Source organism: Homarus americanus, unplaced genomic scaffold, assembly GCF_018991925.1.
Source record: "Homarus americanus isolate GMGI-L3 unplaced genomic scaffold, GMGI_Hamer_2.0 scaffold51333, whole genome shotgun sequence".
Lineage (NCBI taxonomy): Eukaryota > Metazoa > Arthropoda > Malacostraca > Decapoda > Nephropidae > Homarus > Homarus americanus.
The window spans coordinates 120,940-140,301 of NW_024737950.1; the positions used below are offsets into that span (position 1 = coordinate 120,940).

Genomic DNA, 19,362 nt, shown 5'->3' on the forward strand with positions numbered 1-19,362 from the left:
TATTTCCTCATAAATTGTGTTTGTGAAGATTTTTTTTGTATTATAGATTTCATGTTATTCTATCATAACTTATATTGGAAAAATCATCTTTCACCAATTACATAATGACCCACAACTGGATGTCATATACAGTATATGTATTACCAAATGTGGAGGGAATGTTGCCTACAGCTGTACACTAATAACCACAATACTACACTAAACATAGGCTTTTACATTAATAATATATATTGGTGTTTCATAATATTGGTCATAAATTCCCTAGCTACCACAAGTCTGGACAGTCATGGTTATAACTAAGTCTGGTCGTGTTTGGTTCTTTACGTAAATATGTTCAGGGTTGGATTAAATTTTCTGAGACATTATTAATTAAGATAAAATATACTCATTTTTAGGGGGTTAGGTTAGAATAGGTTAGGAGAGGTTAGGTTAGGCTAGATTATAATAGGATTGGGTTAGGTTTGGGTCAGTTAGGTTGTTAAATTTATTTAGGTTACATTAGGTTTGGCTAAGTTACATTAGGTTAGGTTTGGTTTCATTAATAAATTAGGTTTGGGTAAGTTAGGTTGCTAAATTAAGTTAGGTTATATTAAGTCCGGTTACATTAGTTTTGGTTAAGTTAGATAACTCTTGGTTTAAGTTAGATTAGGTTAGGTTTAGTTAGCGTTAGGATGGTTAATCTGTAGGTAAATAAACGGGGGTGTCAAATCTTCAGGTGATTCTAAGAGTTGTGTGTAGACTGTAGAGGGATATAATATTTGTCCACGGTGCGTCTCTTAGTTCTTGTACAACCTCTTTTGTTTTCTTCCCCAGCAGTAGTGATCCCCCTAGTGCCCCCCCAGTAGTGACCCCCCAGCAGTGACACCCCATGGACCCCCTAGCAGTAGTGACACCTCATTGGACCCCCCCGAGCAGTAGTGACACTCCCCATTGGACCCCCCAAGCAGTAGTGACCCCCAGCAGTTGTCACCCCAGTGGACCCTAGTTACCCCCTCAGCTGTAGTGACCCCCAGCATAGTGACTCCCAGCAGTGGTGACTCAGCAGTAGTGACCCCCAGCAGTAGTGACTCCCAGTAGTGGTGACTCTCAGCAGTAGAGACCCCCATCAGTAGTGACCCTCAGCAGGAGAGACCCCAGCAGTGACCCCCATCAGTAGTGACTCCCAGCAGGTGACCCCATCAGTGACCCCCAGCAGTAGTGACCCCATCAGTAGTGACCCCCAGCAGTAGTGACTTCCCAGTGAACCCCCTCCTCCAGCAACAAGATTGACTCTCCCCACAGCGTTGCATTATGAGAGGCGAAGGTTGTGTCTGGAGGAGTGAGCATGATGTAAATGATTGTGTGACGGCGAATACAAACTCGCCAGGCTGCTGCTGCAACACAGGGCCGGGAGAACCTCTCGCCCGTATTATTAAACAACATCTTCCCTTGAAGAGGGTCGTCGTGTTTCAACCTGAATTTTAAACTAAATGAGTCCTGAGGGACACCACAGTACAGTACTTAACGGGGCGGTGTCCCTCAGGACTCATTTAGTTTAAAATTCAGGTTGAAACACGACGACCCTCTTCAAGGGAAGATGTTGTTTATTAATACGGGCGATCTGTGTCATTGTGTATTATATAATTCTCGGCTATACAAGTTAATTAAGGGGTGGACGAGAAGTAACCAACAGATTTTAAACTTAGGTAAAATTCTGTCATTATCACCATACATACTACACTACATACATCATACACAGCATACACCATACATACTATACAGTTGTAATAACATGGACTATTGACTATATATCTACATTACGAGTGAGATTCATTTCCACACCAATTTGTTCCAATTATCCTATACTGTACACAATTACACCCAGACAAGGACGGACGGACGGACACGTAAGTCCTCCTCCTACAGACAATGACGGAAGGAGTACTAACGATCAGTTAATCTCTCTAACATTATCAACTACAGTATCTTTCTCTATACATAGATTGGTCTTCTTTCTGATAAGTTAGACACAATTTGAGACAATATGGTAGAAGAAACTTTTAATTAGTCACCTGCCAAGAATTTTTAGTCGACTTGAGGACGGATGGAATTTAACGCTGGCAGACGGTTACACTGTACAGGTAGTATAATTCGCCTTGTAAAATACACTTCTATAACTAATGGCCTTAAATGCTACCATGAAATACTGTAAATTAATTCATTACACAGACATAACAAACTCATTCACAATATAAAGATGACAAAAATAAACATTAAATACTGTACATCTAAGTACTAATATGTGAAACATATCTAATTAGTTTTATTATATCTAATGTACTAATCTATCACACACACACACACACACACACACACACACACACACACACACACACACACGCGCGCGCGCGCGCTCGTTTTTATGCAATTATGACTGACTTTACAAACATGAAAAAATCGTTAATAAGGTGCGGCAACACAGTATTGATAATTGTGAATATGCGCGCGCGTGTTTGTGTGTGTATGTGTGTGTGTGTGTAAACATAGATATATACATACAAATATTCCCTTTTTCTCCCCCCCCCCCTCACCTCCTCCTGTTACTCCTCACTACACAGTCTAGTTGTTGCTTAGTCACTTGTCGTCGCCTTACTGTCCAGAGACACCCTTCACGCACCACCATCCTCCTCCGTCTTCTTATCTAACACACACAGCTGTCAGCCTCCACCCTACGACTGCATACCCGTGAAATTCCCTAAAATTATACGACAGTAACTTAAAGCTGAAGACACTGTGATCTTGGGTGCCTATAGAATTATGTTGTTGACAAATGTAGATAATTAGTTCGGTACTTTTTACCCTGATGATGATTTCTCTGGATTGAATTTGTCCAAAACTAAAGACTAACACAAAATAATTTCCCACTGTCATAATGTATCCACTTTGTTTGGATCACCTGCAGATTAACCACCCTAACACTACTTGGGGAGTTAGATTAGGTTAGCGCTAGGGTGTTAAATCTGTAGGTGAAATAAGATTGGGATCTAATCTTTAAATGAAATAAGCTGGGGTGTATAATCATGAGGTAAAATAAGCTGGGGTGTATGATCATCAGGTAAAATAAGCTGGGGTGTATAATCATGAGGTAAAATAAGCTGGGGTGTATAATCATGAGGTAAAATAAGCTGGGGTGTATAATCTTTAGGTAATCCCTTCCTAAAACATTAAAGACCTTTCAATTCACGGCGTGATACCCTGTTATAAGCATGTTCCTCTACTCTCTGACTGTACACTGCACCTAAAATAATACAGAAGTTTACCTTATAAAGTACAGTAGATGGGAATTAACTTTGTCCATCAAGGATTAACCTCCTGTGGTCTCTGGTTCAACTGAAGAGTTTTGATGCTCGCTTTAACACAGTCTCTTTCACCATCTGGTCCTGTTTCACACACACATACTAAAGTGACCTTCAGACACTCTCTGAACATGTGTTTGTCCTGCACTAAGAGAGGTTCTCTGTCTTCGGTGAATAGCCTGAAACCGAACAGAACACGTCTGTTATCAAGGGACGCTTAATGGTCTGTGGCTCAGAGAACACGTGAACAACTGCTGTACCCACGATAGACAGATTTATGTTCCCACGTCGTCACGTAATTAACGAAAAGGTAACGAATCGTTTGAAGACATTAATCGAAATTTGTCTTTGAAAGTGTGAGACACTTTCGGTGTACGTGGGAGAGGGTGCAACATGACACTTAACATTTCAGTCGTAAGTGACAACTGGGCTTATTTTACTCACGTCTCTTCCTCCCTAAACATCTCAAACCTCCCTCACATATACCCGGCAATTTTTCATATACTGTACAGACCATACAGACACCTACTGTCATATATAAACTAACATCTTCCTTGCCTATAAGATGCAGGACAGTCCAAGGAACAGTGTGTGTGTGTGTGTGTGGGTGGTCACGATGTACACCTTCCCTCACTATTCCTTACAAAGACAGTAATTTCACCGTCGGCAAATCCTCCAGACTGCACTCTGATCACTGCTATTTGATATAGTTCCTGATGAGTATATTCTATCAGCCCCAGACCCAAGGTAATTGATCCAGCATCGTTGAAATTATATAAAATTTAAGACTTCTTCTATTGGACGTTACAAAGGACCTCGATAACGAAAATGTTTACAAACTGCCACACAAACAACATAATCGTCTTAGCCTCTACTCGTGGTGTCATGAGGTGTAAAAAGTAATAAATTCAGTCATCATGCAGATATAAAACCATAATACTCATAGGAGAACAACCATAATTGACTCTATTATCCTGTAAAACAAAGATAAGTAACTCGTGATACATAAAAAAGACGAGAAACCTGACGTATATTCTTTCATAAAGGTGGGATGTTTTGGCCACCTGGCAGCTGAGGCGGTACACACATCTTGGCGTGCATGTTTGTCTGTTTATGTCAAATAAGTATTAACTCCGACGTTTTGCTGCCAGACCACCAACAGCTGTTGATTCCCGCCCCTGTAGTGTGATTTACTGACATGCTTGTAAAGTTAGTTTGTCTTTCAACTATGTGAGTGACAATTAATTATCTCATATCCATATTATAAAAAGGTGCTTACGTGCTTATAAAAACGTCTAACAGGATAAGAAAAATCGGTTAAAAAAATATTCGACCTACTGATACAGGCAAATAGTGTTGAGAACTGTTCCATGACGACCACTGAGTGAGTCTTGATACTCCTGAATGTACAGTATATATGTGTACTGATAGTTTCAAACGCATTGTTTGTCTTAATACTATATCCCTCGTTACTTTTTTTTTCAAATTATAAATCATATTCACCAAATAATTGTTTTTCTTGTTTTTTCTTTGATTTCTAATATAACAGGGTGTCTACTGGTCTGGGAAACCTGGAAAAGCCGGAGAATTTTACAAATAAACCTGGAATTTTATGTGAATTCAGTTCAACTTCAAAATGCTGTTATTTTGACAGCAATCTAACCATAAAATAATGATGTACTATATAATAGGTAAATAATTAAACCTTTAGGAACAAATTCCATTAATAGTCCACTCCAATAACTGAATTGTTGGTGTACCTAACTTAACCTAACCTAACCTATCATATTTCATGTTAGTGATCAAGTAACCAAATATTACAAGTTATACCTACTAATTCTACAATGATTATTGTCAGAGATGAATATTATTGTTCTTATAATTAAGTGACTTTATTTAAGTAGATTATTCCACATATTTATCATGAGTCATCAAGGTGGATCAGGAGTGTGATTTATCGGTTTTTGCCGGATATTTACGGCTTTTTTGGAACGTCCAGGTCGACCCACGTGAATCGCGCAAATCCGAGATCAATATAGAAGGGGGGGCGGGGGGGTGTCAAGGTATTTTTTTTAATTATGCAGAGAGGTATACCATCTTATGCCTCCAATGTATTATGTAATATATTGGTATGTATTTACCAAAATGTGAGGAATTTATTTTAATAAAGTAGAAAAAATTAAGAAAATTAAAGACAATAGTGGGAGTCTGGTAGCTTTCTGTAACTAGTATCTACAGTAGACTAAGTACATCACAGGTACGTAGTTTAATTAATACTTCAATTCATAGATGTATATTTTTGGGGGGTCAGATTGGCTTGGGGTGGGTCCCGAATGGGTCTTTGATTTCTTGATTAATATCAATATATCATCTTTAAATTTCCCAATTGTATATACATATTATTGAAAACCTCTAATCTTGTTATTCTATCGTAAATACCGAATTAATGTACCTGGAATTTTTCAAATTTACACCTGGAAAACCTGGAAAAGTCAGAGAATTTAGTTTTGTCTGGCCAGTAGACACCCTGTATAGATCAATTTTACTTCAATACTTTAACATAGTGTGTGACGACTAATTTTAGACCGCACTGACGACGGAAGGTGGTCAACATTTGAACCCTCTGAAGAGCTTAAGGTTTTATCCCAGCGCTCGTCTTAAGACTTCGGTTCCTGAAACACAAACCCATCTCGTGTGTATATATAGATGTTTATATGAAACTTTGTGCTCGTGTCGACTAAAATTAACCATTAACACTTGACAGAAAAATTAGTGTTAAATAATTTCTGTACATATAGTTAGTCATCCAGCCAGTCACTTAATGAAGACGGTATTGTCCTCAACAGAACACATTATAAAAGAGATTAAAACTAAGATTGGTGAATTTCAAAACAATATAATAACAGTGTGGTGTTTGTGGAGAGTCGCTGCCGGTCTGTAGACCCTCTCATCACCCTCGAGTTATGACCCGCTATTGTAAGTCCTACCCCCGTCGAGTGTCTGTTTGTCTAACTTGGTAACGACTGCTGAATATACAACCCTCTTACATGGATTCACCAGGGTCTTGCGAGTCGGATTCTGTGTACGCATGTGTATGGATAGCATGTTTTGCTGACGGATTTTGTTCCGCAGAAATAAATAAATTATATGAATATATAACTCGGGCGTCAGATTAACTATTCAGGGCGTATTGAGGTATCTGTATGTCTGTGTTATTTAACGTCTCTGGTGGTACTCGTGCAGGAGAGCGCGCATTCTGTGGTATAAATAGTGGGCCCATCCTCCTCCAGTGTGCTGGCAGCCTCCCTTGGCTCTGCCACATCCGCCCTTGCCCTTGACCATTATCTGTGGCTTGACTTAACTCTTCGTAACATAAAAAAATAAACAGGTTTTACGTTCCAGACATGACCACAGTGCCCAAATAAACACATTAAAGAATGTGCCTTCATTGTGATCATATTAATACGAATATATCCCCATGGACCGGACACAACCACCCCCGTTTCTCCCCTAGAGTGGATCACTCACCACCTGACCATGTGGTCCTCGAGCGGGGCTTTTTTTAGTACCGGCTTTCCCGCCAAAATCCATCTAGCAGGAGCGCCGCAGTACAAAAACACCGCTATAATGTAGTTCCTGCAGTGACCTGCTGCCGCTGGTGCAGTTATGGCAAAGTGGTTTTGGCGCTGGTTGTGTAATAAGAAACTACCGCGTCGCTTCCGTTGATGCTTTTTTACATCTTTAGTTTCGCAGCACGTCAGCTGATGAGTGCTGGCTTGCCCCACAGGCGTGTGACTTGCTTAATGATCCCTCCAGTTACTAGCCAAGTCAACCTTAACCTTGCCCTCAGGCGAGTTGCACACAATATATACCTCTGGCACCTTGTACAACATCAGCAGCCAACACTACACCAGGGACACATCTATATGTTTCTGGTTAATGGAAGTTATATATTCATTGTAATGTATATACACCAAATTCTGTATAGTAGCATGTCAGTAAATTGAACCCACAACTGTTTTTGCAGTACTAAATACCCACAAAATACTGTACTGTTTACTACCGTAACACATTACCGACACAGCTGGGGGTACCCACGCCACATACCTGAAATAAAAAAAACGAAAATTACACACAAACACAACACTGTATATAACACTACATTAACGAATTATTTTAAAATATAATTAAAACAAACAATCACCTACGTTCTTCGTGTGTTTGTACACAGGCGTAAACCGGGTAACACAGTAACACAGTATTCTGCTCCACCCATGTTGATGATCTTTACAGATGATTTCAATAGCCTGAAGGTTAGCCGCTCTTCCACCTTATTTCATCTAATGCTATCTGGGTATGGTTAGGTTGGGTTAGGTTAGATTATGTAAGGTAAGGTTAGGTTAGGGTTAGTTAGGTTAGGTTCTGTGCGGTTAAGTTACGTTAGGGTGGTTTAGGTAGATTTCAGGGTGGTTAATCTTGTTGAAATAAGCTGGGGTGTCTAATCTTCAGGTAAAATAAGCAAGATTGTTTAATCTTCAGGTGATCCTAGGTTGTTCATTCGAGTTAGTTAAGTTTAGTGTCCAACATCACAAGTTGTGTCGAAAGTAAATGTTGAACAAGAGTGGATATTCGACCCACATATTAGATGTTACTCATCACTGACTCCTACAGTGAGGACAGACAGCTGGGTGATACAGGAAGCCACTACGCCACTGTGTCGTGTAAACAGAAATAACAACCTAGTAGACATTTTTTAATTTAGTTTTATCATTACTTTATTATTACTTTTTATATTGTTATTAGTATTGTTGTTGTTATATACACGATGACGAAAAAGAATAATTACGTTAATGGTCAGACCGCTGTCAAGATGAAGCATTTTCATAACTTACTCAAACGTTTTATTACCCACACACACAATAATAATAATAATAATAATAATAATAATAATAATAATAATAATAATAATAATAATAATAATAATAATAATAATAATAATAATAATGGTTGCTCCTCGTGTAATGAGGATGGCCGGTCCAAGGGCCACCTACAGTAGGCGTGAATTTGCTTAAGTGTAGAACTGTCGCCAACACAACAAACACACCCTGAATTAACGAGTTGCATGACTCAGTGTCAATGAATAAATCCGAGAAGACCGGACAACTCGCCAACTGCACTGGCATATTGATTAACATCCAGGTCCCCAATTACTGATGGGTAGACACATCTATGTAGATAATATTAACCAAAGAATCACAATCTCTTTAAAAAACATAATTTATTGATATAAGTAATTAGACTGTCAGGTTTCATCTAACTTATCGTTTTTCCACTTATTTATTTTAATGTTTTTACCTCTATATACAGTATTTTTTTTTTTGCTTTTCACTGTGTTGTGTCTTTTGTTGTGGCTGACTTCTTTATATGGCTCCCCCAATAGCCACACCTTCGCCGCCATTTTATTACCTTAAAATTAACTCTCCTAATACATAAGTAGCTACCCTAGCTGTGTTGGGTTAGTCGAGCCGCAGATCTATGCGGCATTCAGTGACTGTTGCCTCAAAGTCGATATCTGCGACTGTTGTCGGCTTTGGGGCCGATGTTCTCGTTCCCCTGAGGCAAAGCAATGCAGACCTAAGCTGAGAAAGGGACAGTCGACATCTCAACCAGGCTGTAACATAACTTCTGGGTTGCTGCTTCCGTTCAGATAACACCTCCGCGAGTCTGGCGTAGAAGCATCTTGCACTTGGTCCCATCCCGCCAGAGGTTGTGAACACCAGAGGGGTGAAGCTGCCTTGATCAACGTTCTGAATTCTCTCCCCATATGCCCTAATCTTGTCGTTCTCGTTCCTCCTGTGTGCAGCATCGAGAGCTAGGTTGCAGTGACATGCGGCCATGGGATCAAAAATCCTTTTGTCAAAAAAGGCTCGCTGTCCCCGCGTCCAGAATCCTCGACCACTGACGTCCATACGGGCTTCGTTGGATGTGTTTGAAGTCCTGTGACGGAGGTTCTCACCGTCCAATGGAAGGAGGGGCGATTCATGCATACAAAGCCCCCCTTCTTGCACACCATGGCGTGGTCGATGTCATAAGATGAGCCGCACACGCATTAGGAGAGCAAACCTTCTACTGGCCTACCGTACCTTAGAGCAATAGCATCTGTGAATTCTTGCTTATTAAGGGTGAAGCCTTTTGCCCTTATCAGGCAAACCCGAATATAATAACAGTGAGCCAAACATATTAGTGTACCCCGTCATCGATGTGTATTTGTTTCACAGATTTCTCGTGTCAGTTATAAACGTAAATGAATAAATATGTGTTAAATAAGCGTTAAAAAAATATAGACAAACACGCGTCTTAATGAAGTAAGCATGAACGGACAAAGAGAAATGTGAATAAAAATAAGATATAAAAATGGTGTGGAGAAAGTGGCGAGGTACTGTACTGGGGCGTTACACAAGCTTGGCAGACAGAACATCAACCGCTGGTCAGATGTGGTTCACAGATTACAGATCACCTACGGCACTACCGGGAGGAAAGGTCAGGTCGAAAACTTATGACCTCCCAACCACATTCTGATCCCCCCCGAATCGTCTGCGTGGAGCAAACCAGAAAACTCGAAACCGGGGCCACTAACTCGGGGAAAGTAAGTCATCTATCTGTCCTGACAACTAACAACACTTGATTCTTCAGATAGTTTATTATGCTGACGTTAATTAGTGCTGGGTTTAGTTACATTTTTATTTAATTCGGGTAGGTTAGGGTGCTAAACCTATTTTTTGTATATACTGATAACAGTAATCTTGGATCACCTGAAGATTCGACACCCCAGCTTATTTCACCTGATGATTAAGCACCCTAACGCCACCTGGGAGGGATTAGGTTATGCTTGGTTAGGGTGAAATAAACTGTGGCGTCTACTCTTCAAGTAATCCGTAACCTTAACTGATTAAAATAATATGACATCATGAAAGTTAACATTTATTAATATCAGACAAGACTATCATGACCCCTGTAAGAGACTCAGACGTGACCCCTGTTTGACGAGCACAGTGAATGACCTCGTACAAGTCGCCCTCTGAGTCTGCCACACCTGGACCACAGAACAAGAACAGTCACGGTCAGGAGTAAAAAAAAATATATATATATTTTGTATCATCGTCAAGAACCACTGTGAACATTAAGTACTTGATAACTCCAGTTTGTAATGGTAGTGCTTAGGGGAGCAATTGGTGCATTTTGCTATTCCTATATATTTACCTTTATTTACCTGTAACCTTAATCATATCACTGTTGTTGCATGTTGCACGAGGCAGCGACTACTTGCATGATATTGACATTATCATCACTGCAGCACGGGACTCAACTAAGTTAAGTAAAGTATATCTCAAAACTACAAACTGACATGTAAAATAAGACTTCCCGTATAGAGGTAAGAGTGCGGCTGGGTAGTAAGAGTATTGGCGAGGTGGTTCAGGCCTGTGAAGAGAATGTAGCACAGCCAAGGGATGGGAGGAGAGTCAGGGGTCGGCCAAGAATAACATAGGGAAAGGTTGTAAGAAATGATGATGAGGATGATGTTATGGTGAGGGGAGTCTGGTAACGTGTGTCTAAGTTTTATGAAGCTTGGTTACTTGTCGTGAGGTTTCATGAACGTTACTATTGTAAACAAATGTCATCTCGTCTAATTTGGTTTACATAAGGCAGTATGGTGCTATTTATTATGGCTGCTGTAGCTATAGATACGATTAGCTACAAGTAATTCTCTTGATGTTCATTGTAAAGTAACCCCCTCCCCCCCCCACCACACACACTACTAGATCATACACTAGACACCAACTATAAAAAATAGAGAACGAACATCTTCCTGCACTAAGAGAGACGTATGACACACATCGTCAGGGGTAATGAGAGCAGGGGGACGTGAGCTGATAACCTGGTGTTAGGGGAACCCACCGCATCACCCACCCATCACGAGATAATAGTTGTCCAGGGAACTGACACCCACACGCGGGGGACGAGAACTGGCTGTATGGAGGAGGGGACAGCTGTTTGGGGGAGGAAGAGGAGAGGATGGCTGTATGGAGGAGGGGATGGCAGTTTGTAGGGGGAGGAGGAGGAGGAAGGGGCAGCTGAATGAAGGAGGAGTGGACAGCTGTTTGGAGGAAGAAGGGGAGGCGACAGCTGTTTGGAGAAAGGGGAGGCGATTTCTGTTTGGAAGAGTAGGGGGAGGGGACAGATGTATGGAGGAGAGAACACTTGTATTGAAGAGGAAGGGGAGGGAACAGCTGTATGGAAGAAAAGGGGGGGTACAGCTGTATATAAGAATAGGGGAAAGGGGGGGTACAGCTGTATATAAGAATAGGGGAGAGGACAGCTGTGTGAAAAGGAGGTGGGGGACAGTTGCATGAAAAAAAGAGGAAAGGAGGAACAGGATATGGTGAAGGAAGAGGAGTAGGAAACGGAATATGGAGGATTAGGAGGGGTGGAGGGGAAGGAGTCAACGACGGATGTAATGGAGGGTGGGAAAGGGTGACGTTGTCGGGTTATGCATGAAGAGGTCTTTGTACTGCAACTCAGAACTGGGGTGCAAGGGGAGGCTGGGGTAGGGGGGAGGCTGGGGTGTAATGGGAGGCTGGGGGAAGGCTGGGGTGAAGGCTGGGGTGGAGGGGGAGGCTGGGGGGAGGGGAGGGGGGGGGCTGGGGGGGGAATGGGGGTGTAGGGGGGCTGGGGGCAGGGGAAGGCTGGGGTGGAGGGAGGCTATAGGGAAGGCAAAGTAGGGGTCAGTAGGGAAGGGTACAGGGGAATAGTGCAGGGGAACAAAGGGGGTCAAAGGTGTAAAGTAGAATAACAAAAGGAAAAAAGAGGAATAAAGAAGAAATAGAACGAATAAGAGAATAAAGCAAACAAATGAGAATAAAGTAAAAAAGTAGAACACATGATAACAGTGTAATGCATATAAAAGGAACAAAGTAGGGACAATAAAGTAGGAATAAAAGAACAAAGTACGATATCAGTATGGATACAAAGTAGATACCATATCAAAGTAGGGAACAACAAAATAAAATAACAAAGTGCATGATACCAAAGAGTAACGGAACAAAGTAGGCAAAAGAACGATATCAAAGTAATGTGATAAAGTAATGAGGATAAAAGAGGGGGGTTGGGGGTAGGGGAAGAAGCTGGGGGTGTAAAGCTGGGGGTGTAAGGGATAAGGGGGAGGCTGTAAGGCTGGGGTGTAGGGCTGGGGTGTAATAAAGTGCACGGGAGGCTGGGGTATGGGGGTAGGGGAAGGCTGGGGGTGCAAGGGAGGTTGGGGTGGGGAGGAGGCTGGGGTAGGGGAAGCGGGAGGTAGGGAAGGCTGGGGGGAGCCTGTGAGTGTAAGGTAGAGGCGGAACATGAAATACGGCTCAAAAACACCTGCAAATTGGATAGGGTAAAGGCTGTCGGGTGTCAGAGCGACAAAATGGGCAGCCATCCAGACAAACCACTCTTAAAAAAAAATCACCCGCAATTCAGACCAAGGCATGACACCACCACACTATTAGCTAACCTGGTCAGTACAGCAGTAAGGTGGCCGCCCGTCAACTACTGTACCAATCTTAAACTTTTTTCATTTACGAACTATTGACAGCCTTCCCTTCACCACACAATGGGGAGGCTGGGGGGGGGGGTGGCTGGGGGTAGGGTGGGGATGAGGGGGATGGGGAGGGGGGGGTAGGGGGGGATGGATTGTAAGGAGGCTGAGTGTAGGAGGAGGCTGGGATATAGCAGGGGGGGAGAAGAGGGTGCGATGAGAGGTGTAGGAGGGACGAAGAGGAGGAGGAAGATGTAGCATGGGGTGTAGGAAGGAGGAAGGGGCGGGGGTGTAATGAAGTGTGTTGGGTGTAGACAGGGTGTAGGTAGGGGAGGAGGAAGAAGCGGTGAGGGGTGGGAGGTACACGAGACAAAGGCGTTATCTTCCCCTACTAAAACTCTCGTCCTGCTGTTAGGTTGAGTCACCGGCCATTAATTTCCGTTATATCCTTCCAGTCTCGTTATATTCCTCAAGCGTCTATAATATACCGGATATACTGTATATATTCCTCTAGTTATATATCCCAGGAATATCTAGATTATATCCCAGCGTTATAGGGAGTTACAGAAGGACATCCCAGCGTTATAGAGTTACATAAGGACATCTCAGCATTATAGGGAGTTACAGAAGGACATCTCAGCGTTATAGGGAGTTACAGAAGGACATCCCAGCGTTATAGTTACATAAGGACATCTCAGCATTATAGGGAGTTACAGAAGGATATCTCAGCGTTATAGGGAGTTACAGAAGGACATCCTAGCGTTATAGGGAGTTACAGAAAGAAATGCCACACACAGCTAATGGCTGGCAACACACGTAGCCTCCGGGTCAACTCTTCCCCGAGGATAGGAGTGTGGCGGCTGGGACGTTGGGGGAGGGGGTAACGATCCAGTCAGAGCTGGTTTACCTGGTTATCGAGACCAGTGGGTGTTGTAGTGCTCCAGTTGAATCATATATATCATTACAGTCGGAATACAGGTCACACATCTTCCACTCAGGTTCTCAACTGGCTCAGCCATGTTAATATTATGATTTTTAATCGACTCTGTATCTGTGTTCTTCTGACTAAATAAACTGTCTCAATATCAATATCAATAACTCTACAGGCGACTCCAGGTAGCTAATACATGTTAATCGGCTCGGTTATGTAGGTGATCAGGATCAGATTTTTCAGACGTTCAAACGATGTGTATCATAACTCAGGATTTTAAAATAATGTAACTGGGATGACTTATGTTGTAACACAAAATATACGTCAAAATTACACTTAGACTTTTACCATCGTTACATAATCGTTCATTTAACATCAGATAAGGGACAAACTTGACTAAAGTAATTTTTAAAAGAGTTTTTAAGATAGTATTAACCTTAAAACATATTTGAGCTTAAGCCAACCAGTTAGCATACCTTCATCGGGATCACCTGAAGATCAGACTACCCAGCTTATTTCATCAATCTAACATTACCTGGATTGGGGTAGAGAAGGTTAGGTTAGTTAGGGTGAGGTAGGCTAGGTTAAGTGAATATTAAGGTGGTGTTAAGTTAGGTAAAATAAGTTATGGTGTTTAACCTTGGCCCCAGAAAACAGTCCCAGGGCCCCAGGAAGACAACGTTTTGGAATAGCTACGACAACAAGCGTTCTGGTATAATAACATAACTATTACCGAGGCGGAAATGAGTGGCTGGCTTTTTGTCAGGTGTTACTAACTTCAAACAATTACACGACATTCTCTAGGAGCCGCTACCCATTATCACTACAATCCTCGAGAGCAGCTACATTCACCTATGACCACCAAATTCATCATTCGGCGCTACATTCAGCCATTACCGCTACATAAATAGTACTAGTGCTAAATACAACCAATACCGCCGCACATTCAGCTAGTAGTGCTACACGCAGCCTATACCGCTACATCAGCATTATCGCTACTTTCAGCCATTACCGCTACATATCCAGGTACTAGTGCTACATGCAGCTAATACCGCTACATCCGTACCAACGCTACAATCCATTAACTCAGGTATTAGCGACTAATCAACACAGTTCGTGGCCTCTCCTGCTACAGCGCCAACTTGTCTACCCGGAAAAGGGTTACTCAGGTTTGGCACGCGAGCCCTTGTATAGTGACCACCACTAATACTGCCCGCCCCAGACAGTGACCACCGCTTATACTGCCTACTCCATACAGTGACCACCTCTTACACTGTCCAAGACGACCACACACACACCCACACGACAGCCACCACACATAACGACCACACACACACACACAGAGCAGCCGCCACACACGCACACACTACTACTACTTTGCTGTCACTCGGAATCGAGTATGACGATTATCCAGCTATGATACAATGATGAGTTATTAGGGATGTCACCTAGGTTGGTGAGTTCTGGGGTGACTAAAGAGGCCGATACGGGACCGGCAGAGTCGTTCATAGATGTTGCACATGTGGATAGCTCCATCCAGTGCGGGAGGAGCGGCGGCAGCGTCTTTCCGCACACACATCTACACACAGAGCAGCCACCACACACACACATTATATATATATATATATATATATATATATATATAATAGCCACCACACAACGACCATCATACTTGGCAACGTCTCGCGCTCAAGGAGCACAGCCAAACCGGTCATTCCAAATCCAAGCCAGAGCAACACACTACTAAACCACAAGTGTGTAATAAGGCTGAAATCTTACTCATTAATAAAGTAATCTCAACCTTATTCATTACCGCAAGATCCTGATTTAGAATTTTAATTAGATGGTTGATAATGATATCTGATTGGTTAAATGAACGATAATCTGTAAGGTTATTGAGGACTAATGGACCTTATACCTGTCGTGACTTAAAATTATCTTGTGGTAGGGAGGCTGAGTGCGTGGCAGGGTGCCAGGGAGTCCCCAGCCAGCTACCAACGGTGCCTCTTGGTGCTGCCGTGAGGGTGAAATGTTAATAGCGTGTTACTGGTGTGTGTAGCCCTGAGATATATGATAAGTTATGCCATGTATGTGTGTGGGGGTGCCATGTATGTTTGTTGCTGGTGCCATGTTTGTGTGTGTTGGAGGTGCCATGTATGTGTATTGGTGGTGCCATGTATGTGTGTGGGGGTGCCATGTATGTGTATTGGTGGTGCCATGTATGTGTATTGGTGGTGCCATGTATGTTTGTTGCTGGTGCCATGTATGTGTGTGGGGGTGCCATGTATGTGTGTGGTGGTGCCATGTATGTGTGTGGGGTGCCATGTATGTGTGTGTGTATGTGTATTGGTGGTGCCATGTATGTGTATTGGTGGTGCCATGTGTATGTTTATTGCTGGTGCCATGTATGTGTATGGTGGTGCCATGTGTGTGGGGTGCCATGTATGTGTGTGGGGGTGCCATGTATGTGTGTGGGGTGCCATGTATGTTTTGTTGCTGTGACATGTATGTGTATTGGTGCCATGTATGTGTATTGGTGGTGCCATGTATGTGTGTGGTGGTGCCATGTATGTTTGTTGCTGTTGCCATGTATGTGTGTGGGGTGCCATGTATGTGTGTGGGGGTGCCATGTATGTGTGTGGGGTGCCATGTATGTGTGTGGGTGCATGTGTGTGGGGGTGCCATGTATGTGTGGTGCCATGTATGTGTATTGGTGGTGCCATGTATGTTTGTTGCTGTTGCCATGTATGTGTGTGGGGTGCCATGTATGTTTGTTGCTGGTGTGTATGTGTATTGGTGGTGCCATGTATGTGTATTGGTGGTGCCATGTATGTTTGTTGCTGTTGCCATGTATGTGTGTGGGGTGCCATGTATGTGTGTGGGGTGCCATGTATGTGTGTGGGGGTGCATGTATGTGTGTGGGGGTGCCATGTATGTGTGTGGGGGTGCCATGTATGTGTGTGGGGGGTGTCATGTATGTTTGTTGCTGGTGACATGTATGTGTATTGGCAGTGCCATGTTTGTGTGTGTTGGAGGTGCCATGTATGTGTGTGTGGAGGTGCCATGTATGTGTATTGAAGGTGACATGTTTATGTGTGTTGGAGGTGCCATGTATGTGTGTGGAGGTGTCATGTATGTGTGTGGAGGTGCCATGTATGTATGTTGAAGATGCATGTTTGTGTGTGTTGGAGTGCCATGTTTGTGTGTTGAAGGTGACATGTATGTATGTTGAAGGTGCATGTTTGTGTGTGTTGGAGATGCAATGTTTGTGTGTGGGGGTGTCATTTATGTGTTGAAGGTGCCTTGTATGTGTGAGCGTTATTTGGGGTGGCATGTATGCGTGTGTCGTGTGTGTGTGTTCAGTGCCATGTAGTGTATGTGTGGGGTTGCCAAGTATATATGCGTAGGAGTGCCAAGTATGTGTGTTGAGGTGTCATATATATGGGGGTACCATGTATGTGTGTGGAGGGGTGCCATGTATGTATGTGTAGGGGGTGCCGTGTGTGTGTGGTTTTTTTGGGGGGGTGACGTGTATGCGTGTAATAATAATAATAATAATAATAATAATAATAATAATAATAATAATAATAATAATAATAATAAACGGTTCATTGGAAAAGTTCTGCAGCCAAAATGCTGAAAATATACACTGGACAGAAATGACTATTATACATACAAAGACATGGGATGGGTGGGTCGTTTAACAAAAAACTTTCATTACTGAAAGGAGAAGGAACATGAACCGTGTGAGGTCACCTAGGCCTCGTGCTGCAGTAACTAGTCCATAGGTGTGTGTGTGTGCATGCATGTCTGAGTACGCATGGTTCTGTGGGCGTACGTGTTGTGTTGTAAGTTTATCGTGTGTGTATATATCTGATTACATTCCTACCTAATACTGTGTACACATATCACGAGTATGAACGTGCCTGCTAGTCGACACCCACCGCCATAACACCTGGTCAACAAGCACTACACACCCACCACGCCTCTCACCCACTATACCCATCACACCCACCACACTCACTACACCCACAACACTACCTGAATTACACCATTTTATCTTCATGATTCTGGTTCTGAGGCAACAAATCATGAAGTAAACAAGGTTGGATTGTCAAGAGGTTCTCGCACGGTGCATTTTCTTCCTGAGTGGAGATTATAAGAACACACCTTACTGCCTGGTTTAAGCGCGGCACGGAAACGACGCCCCCTAGTGGCATCAAAGTTATACTGAGACTCTACCTTAACTGGATCCATTCACTGAGCAGAAGTTAGGGGTGAAATATAACGTATGGAGTTGTTGAGGATTTGGATCTTGGCTTCTTGAAAGATAAGTGCATAGTATTTTCGAGTCATCCTTAAGATTAACCACCGTCACGTTAACATAACATAATCTAATGTAACCTAACTTAACCTAACCTGACATTACTTAATTTAACCTAAACTAAACTAACCTAACCCTCCCAGGTAGCGTTAATGTGTTTATCATCAGATGTAATAAGTTCGGGTGTCTAATCTTCGGGTAGTCCACTGTAATATCTCCCATGTACTAAACATTGTAATAGAACACTTTAGTATAGTCTTAGTAGTTGTGAATCAAAAAATAGTCTTATTATACATTAAATGGAGTATCTTATATACTGTTTAATTTCTAACATGCTAATAATAATAATAATAATAATAATAATAATAATAATAATAATAATAATAATAATAATAATAATAATAATAGTAATAATAATAATAATAATAATATGGTTTGTGATAACTTTGATATGTGTAGTGCATAATATTAATTGTCCGAGTATGTCGAAACACTCACACAGATATCTTCCCTTCCCTAATTAGATATATCCCTTGTCGGTAGTCAGCTGTGTGTGTGTGTGTGTCTTTCTCGCCCTCCCTTAATAAAATAAATGAAGCGAGTTTGTCGGGAAATCATGACAGACGGTGAATTAATAGTCTATTCTTTGTCTTTCATTATTTGCCAAGTCTTCCTCATCACACCTGCTTCCTAGACCATGTTTAAGAACCACACAGAGCTTGAAGTATAAGAGAGTAAAATAGGTTGGTGCAGCTTGAGGAATACGAGATGATTAAATTCCATTACCGAATTAAAAAAAGCTTCTGTCTGCTTAATTTTTGTAATTATTATCCAATTTTAAAGTTTATTTCAACCAGCTTGCCCATAAATTCCTCGACATGGGTATCGTTTATCAGTGATCATACCAACAGTGTACCCCATGTTATAACCAGCAGGATGACGCAAGCAAGAGCAACAAGGAAGATCAGAATATGGTGTAGATACACTCAACTGTGTTATGTTATATTCAGCAAGTTTCAACTCTCTCTTATGAAACATGCATAACAAGCTTTATTTTCGATTTGTGGTTTAACCAGATGTTAGTATGTGTTGGCTTTAAACATTACGCAATTATATTATACAGGAACAGTCTGGTTATTCTTATCATTTTCCCTTCCTTAATACCCATTGTCTGTTCACATATTACAGTTTATCC

At 42.1% G+C, this 19,362-nt stretch overlaps 1 protein-coding gene across 2 annotated transcripts in view; it reads right to left on the reverse strand.

Annotated features, from left to right (window-relative positions):
- The window catches only part of LOC121873631 (arginine kinase), a 90,130-nt gene that overhangs the window by 55,269 nt on the left and 15,499 nt on the right, over positions 1–19,362 (reverse strand). The window contains exon 1 of one of the 2 annotated variants that reach the window (XM_042377281.1): positions 2,571–2,677. The exons of the other annotated variant lie outside the window; for it this stretch is intronic. Coding sequence (XP_042233215.1) covers positions 2,571–2,662 — 92 coding nt within the window. The 5' untranslated portion in view covers positions 2,663–2,677. Of the gene's footprint in view, positions 1–2,570; positions 2,678–19,362 lie in introns of those variants that run through there. 2 annotated transcript variants of the gene reach the window in all.